The sequence below is a fragment of the Cardiocondyla obscurior genome, linkage group LG06 (genome assembly GCF_019399895.1).
Source record: "Cardiocondyla obscurior isolate alpha-2009 linkage group LG06, Cobs3.1, whole genome shotgun sequence".
Taxonomy (NCBI): Eukaryota; Metazoa; Arthropoda; class Insecta; order Hymenoptera; family Formicidae; genus Cardiocondyla; species Cardiocondyla obscurior.
In genome coordinates, this window is record NC_091869.1 from 7821572 (window position 1) to 7840358 (window position 18787).

The 18787-nt window shown below is 44.1% G+C and overlaps 2 protein-coding genes across 6 annotated transcripts in view; one reads left to right on the top strand and one right to left on the bottom strand.

The window, feature by feature from the left end:
* The window catches only part of LOC139103088 (uncharacterized), a 26001-nt gene extending 12330 nt beyond the window's left edge, over nt 1-13671 (bottom strand). Inside the window, exons 1-6 of the mRNA XM_070657443.1 lie at nt 13210-13671; nt 10941-12326; nt 10577-10719; nt 9992-10151; nt 9055-9289; nt 8326-8438 (exon numbers count right to left, since the gene is read on the bottom strand). Of these exons, the coding sequence (XP_070513544.1) occupies nt 8326-8438; nt 9055-9289; nt 9992-10151; nt 10577-10719; nt 10941-11266 (977 nt within the window). The 5' untranslated portion in view covers nt 11267-12326; nt 13210-13671. The remainder of the gene's footprint in view (nt 1-8325; nt 8439-9054; nt 9290-9991; nt 10152-10576; nt 10720-10940; nt 12327-13209) is intronic.
* On the top strand, nt 4711-18554 carry Sud1 (Prolyl 3-hydroxylase sud1). Of its 5 annotated transcripts, XM_070657457.1 has the most exons (7): nt 4729-5128; nt 5297-5398; nt 16956-17285; nt 17407-17558; nt 17647-17812; nt 17936-18095; nt 18199-18554. In XM_070657457.1, exons 3-7 carry the CDS (start codon nt 17181-17183, stop codon nt 18498-18500), a joined length of 885 nt encoding a protein of 294 aa, XP_070513558.1. In that variant the 5' UTR covers nt 4729-5128; nt 5297-5398; nt 16956-17180; the 3' UTR covers nt 18501-18554. The 5 variants fall into 5 exon arrangements, with proteins under 5 accessions (XP_070513556.1, XP_070513558.1, XP_070513557.1 ...); XM_070657456.1 differs by having other exon boundaries at nt 4729-5398; XM_070657459.1 differs by lacking the exons at nt 4729-5128; nt 5297-5398 and adding an exon at nt 15511-16695.
* Nucleotides 18555-18787: the final 233 nt, after the last annotated feature.

Sequence of the window (18787 nt, forward strand, 5' to 3'; positions counted from 1 at the left end):
AATTGAACGTGGGTGTGCGGTAGACCGTAGCGATAAACGAGACAATAAAGGACCGCTTTGGGCTCTGTGGTTCAAGTCCTTGCGTTGATTGCGTCAAATATTCGGAGAGAGGGGAAGGGAGCAGAGGTCAACCGTCTTTCCGGGTCTGTGTCAAGACTGCTCTTTTAAGGAGGAGTTAAGCTCTCGAATATCGTCAACAGCCAACGTCGCGTTACAAGCGGAAATAAAAAATAAATTATACATTGAGCGCGCTCTTTGCGCTTTTATTCGCCCCACGTATGAATAAAAATGAACTCAGACGCGACACCGAAATGCATTCGCGTTGTTGAATTTCAATCAACTGTGGCCAATTATTCGCGATGTCGAGAGCCTCGCGTAGAGCGGAGTTTGTCGTGCAAAACGTTTCACCGAACAATTCCCGGCTAAACTCTCGTTACTTGGCTCGTTGCATTTATGGAAAACCAACCGGGTTAGGCACAGCCGAAAAGCATCGCCAAATTCATCGATTTATTTCTTATGACTCTCGCGAGATCCGTATATGTCTCTTCCCCGTGAACGGGGTCTCGAGATAATGCATGCAACGAGACATCATAATCGCGCTTGTGTAATGCTACGCTCTACATCTTTGGTTGCAAAGCGGCGCTTTTGTCACTAATGTACATGTAACGTGAAAATAGATGGGTGCGTGAGATTGCGTGCATCTGTGTAATTCTATAGAACATCGTGTCCAATTGTATCAATGTTAACCCATCGAGATGAACAAAACGTTGATTCCATATATCCACATGCGTGCAGATGTGCGTGCCTCAGATGAGTATCTTACTTAACATAATTACGAGAATTCAATGTTAATGAGTCCGCGTTCGATACTTTCGAGCGTCTTACAGTCGCGATTCCCGCATAAGGAGGAACGGTCGCGGCGGAAGGAAAGGAACTCCGTTTCCGTCTCGAGTGAAGCTAGAGAACAATGTAGGGGTGTTCCGACACGTGCCTTCCACCATCCCGTAGAGAGAAGAGGTGAAGAAGGGGACCGGATTTCCGAAAAAGGGAAAGCGAATCGCGGGATGTAAGTTGCCTGTGCGTTTAGCAAACGCGCGCGAACGTACGTGCGCCCACGCGAGTGCGATAAATTATGCGAGGAGGCGGACATAGGGTGCAGAGTCCGCCATAAAAGAACCTGTTACGTTCCAGACATTAGTGCCCGACGAGCGCTTATAAAATCGGCCGCGTTAGGAGCGAGGGAACCCTAACGCGATCACAATGAATCTCGGGTAGGAAATGAACGCAAACAGGGTCACCAGGGTAATTCCACCGCGGTTAATGACATCACCGTTACGCAATAAATAAGTGCAGGTTCGTCGAGACTATTTTTTTTTATTTTATTTTTTTTTTTTTTTTAAAGAGCGTATAATATACTACGTGGAGCGACGATTAGCTCATTTTTAGCAAGAGTGCCACTTTGCCCTTCCGAAATTATTTTTACGGAACGTTCGAGGTAAAGAACGCACCTTTCTCGGTCGACTGTCCCGTTACTTTGCTCTGCAAGTATAATTTATTATTATTATAATTTTTTTTTACGAAAAAAAAAAAGGTGTCCCGTCAGACGTTCGAGGCTGCTACTCGCGGGAACGCCGCGCCGGTGGGTTTTATCGGGTACCGCGTGCGGTTCTTTATTCCTCTTTATCGATCAGCGGCAGAACCGGTATATACGTACCGTACTGTACGGTGTTTCGTGTAAAACGAGCAACAAAGAGGGCTCGTACGGTAATTTCGCCCCGGCCGGCGCTATTGTGTAATTATGGCGCACCGAGTGAGGACTCTAAATGTGGGAAACGTAAATAAGGTGAGAGACAATCGCGGAGCAATAGAGATAATGATACCCGATGATGGAGGTCGTATGAAATCCAGATTAAAAATAGACGCTGCACTCACGAATATATACCGCTCAAGTGAAAAACGTTCGATTGCTCTTTAATAGGACTGAATTACGTAGTTTCAGCCTTTTCACGCGAGATGAGCTCGCTCTCTTTAATTCTATACGGCGACCGGATATATATTACGGATAGAATAACAAATTAATTTTTATCAAAGTAGTTATCCATGCAAATTCAATTGGAAAGTGCACGATATCGGTAACATTTTACAGCAATAATCAAAGGCAGGATTTTCGACTTGGATTTAATCTCGTATACGACCACGCGGAGTACCACAGTCATCGAGAGAAATTATACGACAATCGCCCCGTTACAGTTGCAACGTGGCAGCTGCGTGTCACGTCGATTGTACTTTATCGCGGCTATACGTATATCTACCCGCGCGATACGTCAGACAGATTGTTTCACTTATATTTATATTAATTAACAATGTTTATTTTTTATTAAACAGTTGTAATAATAACGACACAAAACGTCCAAAGAGATGAATTAAATTAAAAAAATTCAGGGAAAACTCCTGCCTTCGGTAAAATTTTCGTAGCCTCGGTTTAATGCAGTTTTCGGTAAAATATGTATGTACGTGCCTGTCGTTAGATCACCGAATAATTGACGTCGCGGGTCAAGAACGACTCGCTGCACCATCGCCGGGAGTCAAAATCGAGAGTCACTCTCGCGACAATCCGCGCGCGAAACAATAACAACGTAAACAGGAGGCGCGTGCGAGGATCGACCACCCGGGAATCTGTCGCGCACACCCCGCGCGCTCGAAGGCACTTTACTGACGGTGCAACATGAGCGAGCGAGCGAGCCGAATGCTGCGGTCGAGCCGCTATCCTGTCATCCTGAAGAAGAGAGAAGGAAACGCGACCGACACAGTTTTAACACGTTGCACGCGGCGCTGCGTCGGTCGTCGGCAACCAACTGTGTTACTTTATTACTGGATATTCCGTAATATTCATACACGCATATAATTCTTTGTAATAATGTAATTAAATTTATAGCATTTATATATATCGTGTCACATTAGTGCAAAATCGACAACAATTAAATTATGTAACGTGCAGATACGCCTGTTGCCGGTACAATGCAGTTTTTAATATAAGGTTCGCGTAACGGTTTACGCGTGGCCGCATTAATCGATGTATACATCGAACTTGAGCTGCAACCTTAACGACGCGATTGACAGTTTAGCGGCTCAAGTGACGTGGACGTTAAGCTCGACACTCCAGAGTTATCCTATCAGCCAGCACAGAGGAGGAAGGATAATGAACCCTCATCGCGGGAGGCATCGATTAAAGCGGGCGCGATTACATCCCATCCAAAGCGCGCGCGTGTTCTTATTCCGTGTGATCGCTCTGAAACTGACTACGATTCAAAGTTAAAATCGTTGACGTTGGAATTTATACGAAGAATTTATTTTTACGAAATTTATTATGCAAAATGCTTACGGACACCGCTACATCGAAGTCAAAAACTAAAATTATTAAAATGCGCCTTCTCGAAGGTAAATCTCCGCGAAATAAAGAAACAAGAACCACCAACGTATCCTAAAATTAATTTCTAACGTAAAAAAAAAAAAAAAATGTGGGGTCGATCAGCCTGACGATGGCCACGTGAATCACAGCTGCTGATAATCGATATTTCCATTTCCGCCGGAAGTAAATCTGCGCGCATTTTCGCTTCGAGCTAATTAAAGGCGGAGAATAATATACATATAGTAAATGTCAGCTGCGACATTGAGTCCGGACTATAAGAAAAACGGCGTCGCTAACGACCAACACATGACTACACTTGCAATCGATAATAAGTCGTACAATCTGCGTTTCAAATGTAACACGGTATGGCAGGAGACTCCGCCTCTGCGACCAAATGCCGACGATAGTCGTTTCAAAATTCGAAGATTTTTTTTCTCGTCGTAGGAACACGAGGAAAGTGTCGAGCTCAAGGTCGGCCCCGAGACAAGATTTCTCGCGATCTACGGCGCTAAATTAACAAATCGGAGAGATGATCCCGTTCCTTCTGCTAGCAGGCGAGAAGGTTCCCTCGCGTAGGAGCGAAGATCGCTCGGCTGTGACGTTGAAATGTGTCACATAGAAATATACTTGATATGAATGCGCTCCGACGATGACGTGGGGCGCGAAGGCTTCAACAAATCAGCCTATTCTCACGTTTGACCCTGATTGAAATGAGCGCACCCGCATCGACTGCCAGGTGGCAGAGAAACCCTGGCGTGTACATTCCGATTATATTCAACAACGATTTTAATTGACAGCGTGCTGGCGAGCAGCCGGTGGAGGATACCCGCGTGTCTTTGCCTCCAAGAAATCGCGACTCCGAGATAACCCCACCCTCGGCTCCGAGGCTTTCACGACGCACAGGCAACATTCGCGGTGACGGAGAAGCGGCAGGGTAGGCGAAGTATCGCGTCTCGAGATCGCGGTCTCGACGGAGAAGAGTATCAACGAGGAGGTAGTGATATTTGTGCGTTACATGTAATATTTACTCACGGTATGCGCGCGTCTCCAAGGTATCGGGCTCCAGGGCGGCCGGGCTGGGTTCAACGACACTCCCGCGACGACGCCGCGCGTCAGTCGCGTTGGCGACTCGTTCACTCGGTTTGCCGAACGCGACGATTTCCGTGCTACGCGAAACTTCTTTTCACTACGCCGACCACGCACACGGCAACGGCACCCGTCAAACGTGACACGCGCCGGCCATGTTGCTAGAGCGACCGTGGCGCCGCGCGGCGATCAACTAAAGCCCGCGTCAAATTTAAAACGCCCACGCCAAGCACATTCACTCCATACACGTACGCGAATCGTGTGAGGCTCGAAGCACCCCACGCTAGATTCACGTATATACATACGCTAGCCACTGCTATCGCAGCAAATGCCGTATCTGCCTTTCAGGGTGCACTATATACAATATATTGTATAATACCTCGGCATTTGGTACTCGTGTACGTAACAAGGTAAATCAGTGTGATAAACGGTGTAAGGAGTCGCGGAAAATGTTGGCAGAGTCTCACGTGAAGATATGTGAAAGACTCGAAAGTGACGAGCGTCCCGTGTGAGCGCGCCACCCGCCGCTCTTTTTAGCGAACTACGTTGCTGTCGCTCGAGAGGTTAATGTCGCGCAGGAATAACCGGAGGCCTTTGGATCGACACGTTGTCGTCGTTCTTTTGCTTCGCCTGGTATGATTTAATGATAACTCAACTTCGATCGTACGATATATATATCTATATATATCTCAAATCAACGTCGATATCAATATTGAATTGATATTATAAGTAGAGAATATTAATTGTGACGATCATCGCGATGGCGTGTCGTGGCTAACGTGGTGTTTGATTGTTTTTCAGAGCACAATATATCGCCGAGACGCCCCGTCAACTTCACACAGCTTCGAAAGGACTGACCCGCCCCGACCGTCATTTTTCGCAGATTTCCCAACGACGGGAACCGTGAGTGTCTCGCCAGAACACATGCTGCACTCTTTGTTTAATATAATTTTAAAATTTGACTGTGAAAAGCAATTGTATAGTCGTGCGTTAAACATAAGCTTAGGAGAACTTTTGCCTATACGTAGTAACAATGTGTGCGTGACGCATTTATCTTTTTGCCAAAGTTGTTATATATTTCGGAAAGATTCGATCTAGAGATTACAATTTTTGTGCGTTAGGCTTTATTAGATGACGTGAGAAAGATGGATAGAACATTGTTTTCAGAACACATAAACAGTACCGAGTTTCAGGAGGAATTTAAAAAATACTGGCACTCTCAAAGTGATTTTAAAAATTCCAATCTAGAAATTATATCAAAGCCCTTTAAAGTATGTAGAATATCAAATTTTCTTAAAGACGAGACAATCATAGAAAACTTAAAAAGCGAATTAGAACACCACAATCATGTACGCAAGGTCCTTGATCTTTATCAGTTTGAAAAAACCAGGGATCTTTTATGTGCTACTGACAGTTGCATTCAAAGATTGAACAGAGCTTTTCGAACCGATCTAGTAATGTGGATGGAAGAAAACACAAATATTGAACTGAATGGAAAAGTTTCGATGTCAAGTGCCCGTTACTGCGATACAGACCATTTGCTATGCCACGATGACAACATGGATGATAGAAGAATTGCTTATATATTTTATTTGACCAACAATTGGTGCAAAGAAGATGGTGGAGCTTTAGATCTTTTCGACACCGACGAGGAAGGTTCGCCTGATAAAATAGTAAAATCATTAATTCCAGAATATAACTCTCTCGTGTTTTTTGAAGTGGTGGACAACTCCTACCATCAAGTAGCCGAAGTATTGGCAAAGGATAAATGTAGGTGGTCGATCAATGGTTGGTTTCATGGGCCGTTAAAAAAGGACTTTCACAGATCGTCGAGATGTGAATCGACCAAAACTTTCGTGCAACCAAACTCGGATTTGGTGGACTTGCATTCTTGGATCTCTGACGATTACCTTGCGCCAACGATAATGGAACAAATTCAAGAGGATGTCGAAGCGTCATCTTACACGTTTCTGAAAAAATTCTTGAAGGAGCCTGTGTACTTAGAAATTGCCAACGACTTGACTTCGCCGGATATCACGTGGCAAATGATCGGCCCGCCAGATATACGTCATTATGAGATAGCTGACGAGCAAACCTTACCGGAGCAATTGAAAAACTTCTGCGAGCTATTTAAATCGATATCCTTCTTTCATTTGCTAAAGGAATATACAGGTCTCGACCTGGTACCCGAAGAGAATAAAAGACCCAAGATGACGTTAGAATTACAAAGGTGGTCGTCAGGCTGCTATACGTTGTTGTACAACAAATCGTTATTAAAGGAAACCGCGGATGAGTCGACAAAGATTGATCGATTTGACGATAACGATGATGCTGCAACACCGGCGTCAACCTCTGACTTTTCGACTAATGAAACCAGCCTTGATACGAATGGTACACGTCGAGAATTGAAAAGGGAACGAATCGACGATTCTCCTTCTCCGACAAACTCGCCCGACAAAAAAAAAATGGCCAGGCATCTCGACAACCAATTCGATATGGGCATGCAATTTTCGAGCAAACACGAGGACAGCGTGGATGCAGATCAAGTTTCTTCATCTTCAGACGAAAAATTATCTCGTAGCGGTACCCCGGCCAGTGACAGTGAAGATGAATTTGCCAATAAAAATCTTGAATTCTTGCTCGACGTGATAATACAATTTCATACCGTAGATACCAAAGGAACATCAAAGACGAAAGAAACGATAGATTTTGTGGATCCTACTGAGCAGGAAGGTATCATAATCCAAATCCCGTACAAAGATAATCACCTTTGTCTAGTCTATAGATCAGTTATGATATCTCGTCTTCAAAAATATTTGAATCATTTCTACGATGGCTATTCTTACGCTTTCGTATGTACATATTACGAATAGTTGAGTTATCTTTTACTTAAGTGAATATTACTCTGCTTACACGTACGTGCGTGTAATTATTGATTTCGCGACACATATAAAAAATATATACGTATTGAAGCAGCAGGGTCTGTAAAATATTTTTCCTTTAAATGTAATATTTGTATTTTAATAAACTTATTGCGTGTTCAACACGTATATGAATAGAAATAATCGATTTTTGTATTAACGAAAGGCATTCAAAAACACGACAGACACATGTATAATTTTTTAAATAAAAACGATCAAGTTCGATAATAGTTTGAAAGAAAAAAAAGGACATAAAAAAAAAGTAATGGACGAACAGTTTTAATGCAACTACATGTATAGCTGTAAATATTAGTTAATCATATACGAAAAATTTTTTTAAAGCTGCTGACAAACAACTTAGAAAATCGAGTTGTTCAAGTATTGAAAATTATTTCTATTAACGATACCAAACGAGAGATTTTAATCAAAAATAATATTTATAATTCCTCGGAAGAATTTTTTAAATAAATACATGTTACGTTCAAGATGTGATCATGTTAGCGATATACGTGCTCAAGTTGCCAAAGGTCCCGTAATTATTTTGCTAAGATGAAGATTAAGATTACAATGCAGGAAACATACAATTGTTTATTGGATGCTATACGAGATATATGATGTGAAGGAAAATTTTTTCTATCACTTGCAATTGTTACGGCAAACACAAGATTCATGCAGTCGCGAGATAGATTCGGGTGGAACGAGGAAATATCGCTTTGACGGAATGCACGAAAGAAAAGTCTCGGATACTTTTCTTTCGTCCATCCTTAGTGCGCGATTAGGAAACTATGTGCACGTTTCGCTGTTTTACGACAATCGCATTCTGTGACAAAGTGTTGCGTTGAGTTAATTGCGGGAGAGGGAGAGATGGAGAGAAAGAGAAAAGATTCAGAAAAGAGAGTAAAGACTTACGGTGTGCGGGCGTTCCGGTGGTTACATTCGGTTTCGGGTTCTTGCACTTGAATCCTGGGTCGCGGCAGACTCGGCTGCTCTGTGCCATCCTTGGTGGCGGTCTTCGTCGTCACCTGAATGACAAATGTAATAAAACCCGTTTTAGTTAGCGACGACACGATGAGATTGCGACTTTGCGCGAGTTGGGAGGGATAAATGGCTTAAAAGGCGCGTTAAGAGAGTTCAGTCATGTGGCAGATTGAATGGAGAGTTTATCCGCGACGCAAAGTTTTTTTTTTTTCCTCGTCGTATTCTATTTCGAGCGATCGCGCCGGAAATTATTAATGGGCGCACCTTTGATGCGGCTCCGTTCCGAATGATATAATCTTGAAGTTAAGATCGTAAATTCGTACGTTTGATTGACCGTTGTTCAACTACCGCGATAAAGAGAATCAAACAAGGGGGTCTGTCTAAATTATTATTTTCTTTTTAGTTCTCAGCGCGATATTAAAAAGGAATTCTTTCAGATTATGAAATAATAATCTGAATTATTTAGCAAATATTATCAAGAATTATCTTTATTTTTAGCAATCATGTATTTGCACGTTTGTTTGTCTACACGATTCAATAACGCGAACAACTTTTCTATAATCGACGTGTTCGTATCGGACAACTAATTCGTAATTAGACAACTATCGATTATTGGGCGCGACGAGACGGAACGGGACGTTTAGGCGGATTACCAATCACCTGGGATGTAGAGGCAATCCCGGCCATCCGTTTCCGCAGCTCATTCAACTGCAGTTCCTGCTGGAAGCTGGCATCGTGTTCCTGTGACTCCTCTCGCTTGCCGCCTTCGATCGATTCCGCCGAGTACTCCACTTGGACCCAGGGACAAATCGTCGGCGATGATTGCAGCGAGCCCTTGCTTCCGGGTCGCGAGAGGCGCGGGGATAGTCGTCTCAGCAGCGACACAAGTTTCGATCTTAAAATGACATATTATATACTATTTATCGCTCTATTGTCCGTCACCGACGATATGCAGAAAAAGGAGCATTTGTAGACGACGTGTAAATTATAAGGAGCTTATTATTATTATTTTGCATATTTGGTCGCACGAGATAAAAGGCTTTTTATTAAATAACGATTGTAAACGAGATAGAGAGAGAGAGAGATCAATCCAGCACTCGGGCAACAGTAAAATCTCCTTTTTAAATAAGGATTTTGAATTCCAGAATAAATGGAATTCACTGTGTGCGCCACGCGGTTTCTTCAGACCCCGCTAATTATTTCGCAAAGTGTAATTAATTAATTTAACCTCTTTTTTTTTTTTTTTCCGGGGCGAGTTGCATTTCCGCCGAGTTTTACATTCCCATTGCATGTCTTCCGACGTTATTATGCCCGCGCTTTGTTTTTCAGCAAATTAATTGCCGTTTCCAATGTAATTCGAACTCTGCGTTTTCTTCTCGGTACCTTCTGCGTAACATTATCGCGATATTCGCCTCCTGCTGAATCTTTCTCGTCTCTTCCATCGTCTACCACCCGCCGCCACATTTTTTTTCTCGGTTTACAAAAGTCTACCGTTATATTTTTCTGCTCGGTGGCCGAGCTTGTCATAAATTATTTGCTTTCGTTGCGTGCGCGAAACGGATCTGCACGCGAGGTGCATCAGCGCGGATTAGCATACCTCGTGCTCGGTGTCTGAAGATGATCGGAAGTGAGAGGCGCGCTTCTGGAAAGCTGCTCGGCACTACGCGTCGCGTTTCCCCAATGGAGCTGGTTAGAGCTGAAAGTGACGGACCTTCCTACTCTCCAGTCTAAGCTGCTGCTCTGCCTGGCTTGCAGATCTGGAGAAAAAGATTGAGAGACAACCGATTGTAGCTTTGAGAGCTTGAGCAGTTTAATCGTAACGATCTACTTTTCGCGAGGTCTCTCACAAAATAAAAATATATTACTCATTTTAATAACTGAATTAATTACAACTTGTTTAATTTAATTGAGCTTAATAAATTGTTTTTTTTTTTAATGAGAGATAAGCGTAAGTAGGAATTAAATAAAAAGTATAATTATCGATCGAGAGATATAAATGTACTTGCACGTGGATAAAAAGAACATTTTGAAAATTATTTTGTATAAGGATTAAGTAAAAAAAGGAAAATATATGTAGAAAAATTTTTAATAAATTTACAAAAAAAAAAAAAAGCTTTAATCAGCGACGTTAGCGAGTTCTTTAACTCACTAACGACGTGATGAGTCACAGTTAATGAATTACCTTGTTCGTTGGCATTCTGGGTGACTCTCCAGTCGAGAGAATTACTATTCTTATTCACGCTATAAATGTTATCACAGGATTTGGTGGCAAGGCATGTCGCGTGATGACGACGTTTCAGCAGTCTTGATACTGGTCCCAAATTTCTATAAAGACACATATTTTTTTAAGACATTTTATATCCGCCAAGGAGAGAAGAAGAGCATTGTTTACTCGTGCAAATACAACGCGATAAAAAAAATCAGCGTTATCGATCCGACTGCATGTTATCTCTGCGAACCTGATTATATCACGATACGATAGCCAAGTTTTCCGCGCTTTGCCTCTCGCAATTAAAACAAGAAAAAAAAAAAAACTATGCACTCACTTCTTGAAGCGTCGCGTCTGCTCGATCGGCGGCTTGTTCTCGGTTGCCTGTCCGCCGGTTGCTTCAGGTTCTGGACAGTAAGTGCCCACTCGCACGTGGCTGTAAGTCGCGCGTAACTGCACCCCGTCCAGTGGCCGGAAGTTGCTGCGTTCGATGGACGAGACCCGTACGATCTCAATTTTCGGTCGCACCTCTCCTCCGCTCTTTCTCTCCATGATTAACGAAAGACGGCTGTCTTTTGGATCAACCGCGAAAAATCCACCGGCGCCGAGTTCAATTGCTCTCGACCTTATTGCCCGCCCGATAACGATCCACCCACGTCGCATCTATCCGCATCGCAAGGGGAAGCGAAACCACTGGGGTGTATCACGTTAAGCGGATGCCCTCGCTCTCTTACACTTTTTCTTTATTTTATTTTTTTTTTTTTTTTATCCCCTCACCGACGGCAATTTTATTATCTCACTCGGAAAATCGGGAATCGATACGTTCAGCCCTTCGCGCGTAGATAAGGTCGTCAGCGGGACCGAAAATCTATCTTCTCGCACCGCATTCGTGTCGTTGCGTTACGGTAGAAATGGATTATCACAGCGCGCCGCGCAGATCTTATCACGTTACCTCCGAAAGATCCGCGCGCAACACGTCGTTGTTGTCTTCCTTGTTCGCCTCTCGAACGCGCGCCGATCCCGCGCTCGTCTGACAGTCGTAGATTCGATTCTTCTTGCGAAAGTTGGTGGATACGCGAATTTTCGGAATCGATATCACCGCGGGCCGGGCGGCTTCTGTCGGAACGGCCGACTCGTACGAGCCTCCCGTAGTTTCTTCAACGCCTTGTCTCTTTCGCCCTTTCCTCCCGCGTCTTCCTCTCTTCGCGTTGCGACCCGGTCGGCAGGAAAAAACGCGTGGGTCACGTTCATTCATCCCATGCACGGGGAGGGGAAGGGTGGGGTACAACGTGAATTATCTCGCCGCGCGATCGGGCTCGAGCGCACGCGAGCGAGCGGCCACGCACGCCCGCGCTTCTCTTAATTGAACCGGCCGCGAGTGCGTGCGGGGAGAGATGCCCGGCGGCGAGCTTCCGAAATCATCGTTCCTGGACCAAGTCATTTCATCACTCGCGCACCCTTCGCTCCCAACACGTTTCACGAATCTTCTCGGGAGGGAAATACTCAACGCTCGCGCTTCTTCTTTTTTCGCCTTTGGCGAATGGTGATCGATGCCCTGCGGGTGGCAGGCACGCGCAAATACCCCCCCGATGCTCAACTCGTTTCCATATCAGTTTCTCGGAGAAGTGAGCACGAGGATGGATCGAAAAGATCGATTCGACGACGCAGCAGCGCGCGGTCACCGGACCGACCGCGTCTTGCCGAAGATTATTTCACGGCGTGCCTAAAAAACACACACAGATTAGATTAGTATATAGATTAGAAAAAACGCGTCGCGAAGGTAAATCGCGTAGGCTATGCAAATCTCGCGTATACAGGCGGACTCGACTTGAGTTTCGAGCCTGGGGAAGAGATCGGAGAGTATCGGATAAGCCTCGCGATTTTCTGGCACGAAAACGTTGTCTTAATAGCACTCGTAATTACGTTACATCTATTTAATTCCGCGCGCGTGCGAATATCGTTTATCAATTGAAAAATCAAGCGCGCGGCGAATGTGTCGGGAATCCCGCTAAAGCCGCGCCGCGTATACGGCTATTCATTCACGCGGAACGCCCGTCACGTCTCTTTACTCTCGTTTCATTTTCAGCGCAGCTTCCACCGCGGCCTTGTGCGTCACGTAACAATGTCCGTCCGACCCATATCGCGACGTGCCACGAGTAACGCGAGTCAATCGACGCCGATCGAATTAATTTCAAGCGGCGGGGACGACATATCCTCGGATCTCACGCGACCGAGCATATCACGTTGCGCGTTTCTGCAGGATGCCGACAATGAGTCAGGGATTTTTCAAGCCGTTTTTTTTTTTTTTTTTTTTTTTTTTCCTCGTTGACGTCGTTTCGTTAGCGCGGCCGGAAAATCTTGTTCGATCGCACGTTTAACCCCGATGACCTATTTTGAGGTTTACACCCAGGTGACGTTTTGAAAAAGCGTTATCGCGTTACCGCGTTGGGAGGCACGTGGCATATTAATTCCGTTTTATTGAAAAATGGAGATTGCCCGGAATTTGCACGAGCGTCGTTTAATTCGACGTAATTGAGGCAATTTGCGCTTGGAAATGTCTTCTTTCGAAGCCGGTCGGAAGCTACGCAATCAACGATGACACTCACATGACGCTTCGTTCTTTATCGGACCCTTTATCACCGGGTATCTCGAGTTGCTCGACGATGATTTCCAGGAGGTAAAACCCGCCGGATCGTGACGGGGGGAAAAATGTCCCCGTTACGCTCTGACGTGTATTTTTAGTGCCAGCTGTGCGGGATAACTCCTCGGTGTTGCCTTTTTTGCATCCCGCGCGTCGACCGCGAAACACAACGCGGAAGAAAAATTAAGGGGCGGAGGGAATGGGTGGCGTAGTCGCGGAGATAGACCGACATCCGTCAACGCTGGTCATGAAAATTAGCTATGAGAAAATGTCGAATTATAGAATCCGTAGGTTGTTGCGTGTCTACAAATAAACACCCGCGAGAGCATATCGCGCGTGTCCTACGTACGATAAAGTCGGGGAGCGAGTTGGCCTCCTGCCTCGAACGTCGATCAAGATCAGACGTCATATTAAAAAGAAAAAAAAAAAAAAATAATAAAATTCCGATCGCGTAAACGCGCGTTCGCCGGCTGATAAAACGATAAAACGAGCGAACACGTCCGCGCACGTCCGCGCTTCGCGCGTCGTCGAGATTTACTGGCGCTTTGCTCCGCACCGCTCAGGCCGCGCGCTGCCCGACAACGGGAGGAGTTCTATTACACATCGGTGGCTTTTTGGAGCGGCGAAGAAAAATGAGTAATTAAAGCGCGGATACCTGGCGTGTGCAGGCGGGTGTTACGCTTTAGCGGACAAAAGAGAAGAGAAGAGGAGAAAAAGAAGAAGGGGAAGAGAGAGATCTCCACGGCAGACTTTGCAAGGTGGACGTGTCATTTGCTCAAAAGTCGCGCGCGCGGTGATAAGAAATTTCAGACGTGTGTCCCTTTCCCCTGTTATTGAAATAATACGAGCTAAATTAATTATTAAGTTACAAACAATTTATTCGTTATCTTTTCTTTTTTTTTTTCTATTTTTTATAAAGAAGCGATAAAGAAACTAATTTGAAAAGACTACTTTAGAAAGAAATTAATCTGCGGAATGTATCGCGAGGATACTGCGGAAAAATTCGCACGGTACGAACGTGAAAGTCTCTTTGCCGTTTTTGGGAATTTTCTGTGGCTCGAGATAATATGAAGATAAGGCGCAAAAACGAAGAGTCGGATAAGTCTTGAAATCGCCGTTTCGATTACCTCTTGTTCGCCGCGAATGCACGCTTCGTTCCAACGGGATCGTACCTCGTCGTTGAAACGGCACATCGCGAGCACACGTACCTAATATTACGAATCTACCTTCCCCGCGTTCAATTACACGGATTCATCTTCTACATTACTGCACGAAAAGACGCTCGTGGCTCCGTTACCTTGCTTATTAAAGTGCAAATACCGAGCTTTCGCTCCTAACGGGCTGGCTGGCCGGCTCATGTCCCTCGCTTCGTGAGAGTCTGCCGCGCGGCGAGATACTCGAGAAAGATATTGCCGTATCAATACGAGAAATCCGAATCGCCGATATTACGTACATTTTACCACGTCTCGGAATGAGTATTGGAAACAACGTTATCGTAGCTTTCCTTTCAAGTACAAGCGTTCAATATTTTATTGCCTCGAGAATAACAAAGATCCCGAACGGGCGCACCAAGATAATAAGATTGTAACGGAGAAATTAAACTCTAAAAGTAAAGAATAATTTGTTTTTTTCTCTCTACAGGCGTTCGGAATAGATAAAAAAAATACTTGCGTTTTCTTCTTTCCCTTTGACGTTGCGATACAAGGAAAACAAACGAAGGAAACTAATTTAAAAACCAACTATCAACGAAAAGCGAAATCCTGCGAGATCGACGACACCGAACGTAAGCTCGAGGTCTTCCCTAATCGCTTTCATCGAGGCATCCTCTCGTTTGAGAGAAATCCTTTCTCCGTCTCTCTGTCTGTCGCGAAAGCGAAATGTACCGTGAAGAAATCCATTATCTAGATATCGTTCTCTATCGCCGAGAGATCTTTCTCCGACATTACCGAGCTTTAAAGGCTGCGCTAAATTCGACCGCGGAAAGCTGCTACGGGGAGAATTCCGTGGGCTCTACCGCACTAAAATACACTATAGAACACGTGTTTGCGATGCCGATAGCCGATACGCGCGTGGCGATTAGGCACTCTCGCGGACGGTTCGGTTCGTACCAAATCTTGGGTGGGTTATTAACGAAAACGATAACCAGAATACGCAAATGTGACATCGTGTTGCAATTTAAATTAAGGGGAAAGACTCTACTCGACAGCGACTAACGGCGAGCCTTAAGTGATTGAAACCCTAGCTACTACGATATAATGGGTGTGGTGGTGAAACAATTAAGGATGGAGAAATGAGCGAACGATATCTACATCATTTCGAGGGAAGGCGCAAATGTGCCGAGCGTGATAACGCGATACGAGAGCTGAAAGCTCTCCGAGCCTCCGATATTTCATGCACGTGCGGCATTGTTGAGCGGCCGCGCGTGCTGTGGGCGGCATTACCGTTGTCGGCGGCCACGCGAGCTCGTGCCGCTCAAGATATCACTCGGGGAAATAATTTATTCCTTTGATACCGGGCGTTAATAGCGAGCCCAATACCCTGCGCGACACAAAATACGTACGCATGTGAAGGACGTCCGGAACCAGGAAATATATGGAACCAGGAAAGCGTTGGAGCGTCGTGGAGAACTTTCGTGTGGTTCTTGTTAGAAATCTCGCTGACGAGCGCCATATCGTCGCGTTGCGACGGACGGGCAACGTATATCAGCATCGTGACGACGAACCCCGCGGTATTCTGACTCGACGACGTCGAAGGATGCTTCCCCGGGCCACCGGACGGAAACAAGCGGGTGGAGTCAGCTCGCAAAAGCGAGGAACCAGGCGGCTCAGTTTCTCGAACAGAGAAGGTTATCTCCGGTGTCCGGGTGCAATCACTTCGTACTATAAACACTGCCGCGAATCGGGCCAAACCACCGAGACACCGCGCGAGAAGGACGTTTCCGGGATTTTCGTTCCTCGACGCTGAGAGGTGTATGGTGTATCCCGCTCTATTTATACACGTATAAAAGACGCCGTGCGAGGCAAAACCTCTACGGTTTTCTTCTTTCGGGAGAGCCGCGAGCAATCCTTTCGCGGGTGCATTTTCTTTTATAGATTCTAGGTTTTGTTTTTTTTCGGGGAGAAAGAGGGGGAATTTTTTTTACGGCGAAAGAAACGGCGACACGCCGGAGTACAATAATCGAATAGAAAAATTAAAAGACAGGATTAGTGAAAGAGGGCGAAAAATAAGAGAATAAACATCCTTCTCGCCCTTCTCGGTAATTTGTTGGCTCTCTCGGCTCTGGTACTTCGATCGCGACCACTCGCGGGATGCTGTCGACTACTGCTCGAGAGAGACGCGTCTAGAGAATCGCTACGCCCTCCGCGTCTCTCTCGATCTCGTGAACCATATCTCGATGCGCGGACTTGCGCTCTTCAGACAATACCTAGAGTGACATCACTCGTTGTCACCGGTAGGCGTCGACGTGAAAACTTTATAAAAATATTGCAAATTGGTACATTATCGTGACGCGTTAGAAAAATAATAAAAATCAAATCTTATCTAAAAAAAAAAGTTGAATCATGTTAGACTGAAAATTCATCAAGTGTTATCGCTTTTCCGTGATAGAAAATTTGTTCTCTCGTGGCTCACTTAGTGCCACAAGAGTTATAAGTTTCTGCTTATTTTTATTATTTTGTATGCCAGCTCGTTAAATTTGTTCTTCAATTCCAGATCAAGTGCAACTTCAGAGCCGACCTTTTCGACATAGGTCAGTGACGACCTGCAGTGCAGTCAGTTCGCCTGAAAAGAACATATCGTCTTTAAAAGGTTAGGAAGCTCGAAGGTTCAGCAGCTGTCCAGCTCCAGCCGGTCCAGCCAGCATCGTCGTGGGTATCTATCAAGTACGACTTTGTTATCGAAAAGTTGATCGACCCCGGTCATTAACAGTGACACGTTATGGCTGGAAGACAAGGAAAAGATTTGGCGTTGTCTATGTTGAGAGTGCTACCTAGATTGTCGTTTAACAACATACGAGATAATCCTGGTTCGAGAAAACCGCCTGTAAGTTAAATTAAATTAAATTAAATAAAAAAAAAAAAAGAAAAATAGTTGGAACAGTAATAACAGAATTAATAACAAATGGAAAAAATCAAGATTAATATTTAATTTCAATTTATTTTAGAAACGTGGTAGAGGACAACACGGTGGCAACAAGCATGGTGCAGGAAACAAAGGGTCTGGTCAAAGGCAAAATTATATGCGTGTCGGTTATGAGACAGGGAATACTCCTTTTTACTTAAGATTCGGCAAAGAACCTTACTACAAGGGACATCAGTAAGTTAAATTTATGAGAAAGATTTATATATTTATGAGGTACAATGTGTACTTGTAATTTTTGAAAAATGATTCATATGCATTTCAGTTTAAGACGAGAATATCCACCACTTTCTTTACAAAAACTACAAACGTTTATCGACACAAATCGATTAGATGTCAGTAAGCCGATCGATCTCGTATCACTGATAAACACTGGTCTGTATAATATAAATGTGCAGTGGAAGCATGCAGGAGTTCATCTTACAGACGAGGTAATGTCTCTTTTTCCTGCAATTTTGGATTACCATATAAAATTGTAATACTTGTAAATTGTAAGACGTTGATTAGATTAGGTATACTTGGAATATGTAATAATGGGAAAACGTTGTTTTCAGGGGGCACATTGCTTTAAAGCTAAAATAAATATAGAAGTGCAGTGGGCCAGCGAGCCTGTAATAGCTGCAATTGAAAGAAATGGTGGTGTAATCACAACCGCCTACTACGACGTACACAGTCTTCATGCCTTATGCGATACAGAGAAATTTTTCAACAGAGGTAAAGCTTTTTTTTTTTTCTAAAGAAATATTTTACGCCAAAGAAATAATTCTTAAATGTGTCAAGAGTGACTGGTACACGATTATCTTTTTCTAATGTATAGGTGAACCGATACCACGTAGGCTTCTACCACCGACAGATTGTTTAGAATATTATTCTAGTGCTGCTTCAAGGGGGTATTTAGCTGATCCGGAGAAGATCTCGCAGGAACGATTGATACTGGCGCAAAAATACGGTTACGAATTACCGAAAATCGAGGACGATTCCGATTACGAGATGCTGTGCGAACGGAAAGATCCACGACAGTTATTTTATGGTTTAGAACCAGGTTGGACAGTTATTCTTAAGGATAAAGTCATATTGAAGCCGAAAGCTCAGTATCTGAAAGAATTTTATGCGAGTTGAGACAATATATAAATATGTACAATTGCGGTAACAAATAAATTATATTTAATAAAAGATACGTATGGTCACAATTATTTCGTTATCAACCTATTATGAAAATTTTATAAGGTTTAAAATTATTCGTTTGTTCTTCCGGTATTACTTGAAAATCAATATAATTTCTTCTCGCGATTGTTATCCACCAATAGGAACACATATAAATTCCGACATTCATGAAACGACTCGAGGAATAAAATTTTATAAAAATACTTATTATATTGCATTAAACGGTTGTAAATTAACGGGCA

What these genes read in the sequence shown, in the direction of transcription:
- Sud1 (XM_070657455.1), top strand. Translation starts at nt 5,641, where the DNA reads ATGGATAGAACATTGTTTTCAGAACACATAAACAGTACCGAGTTTCAG.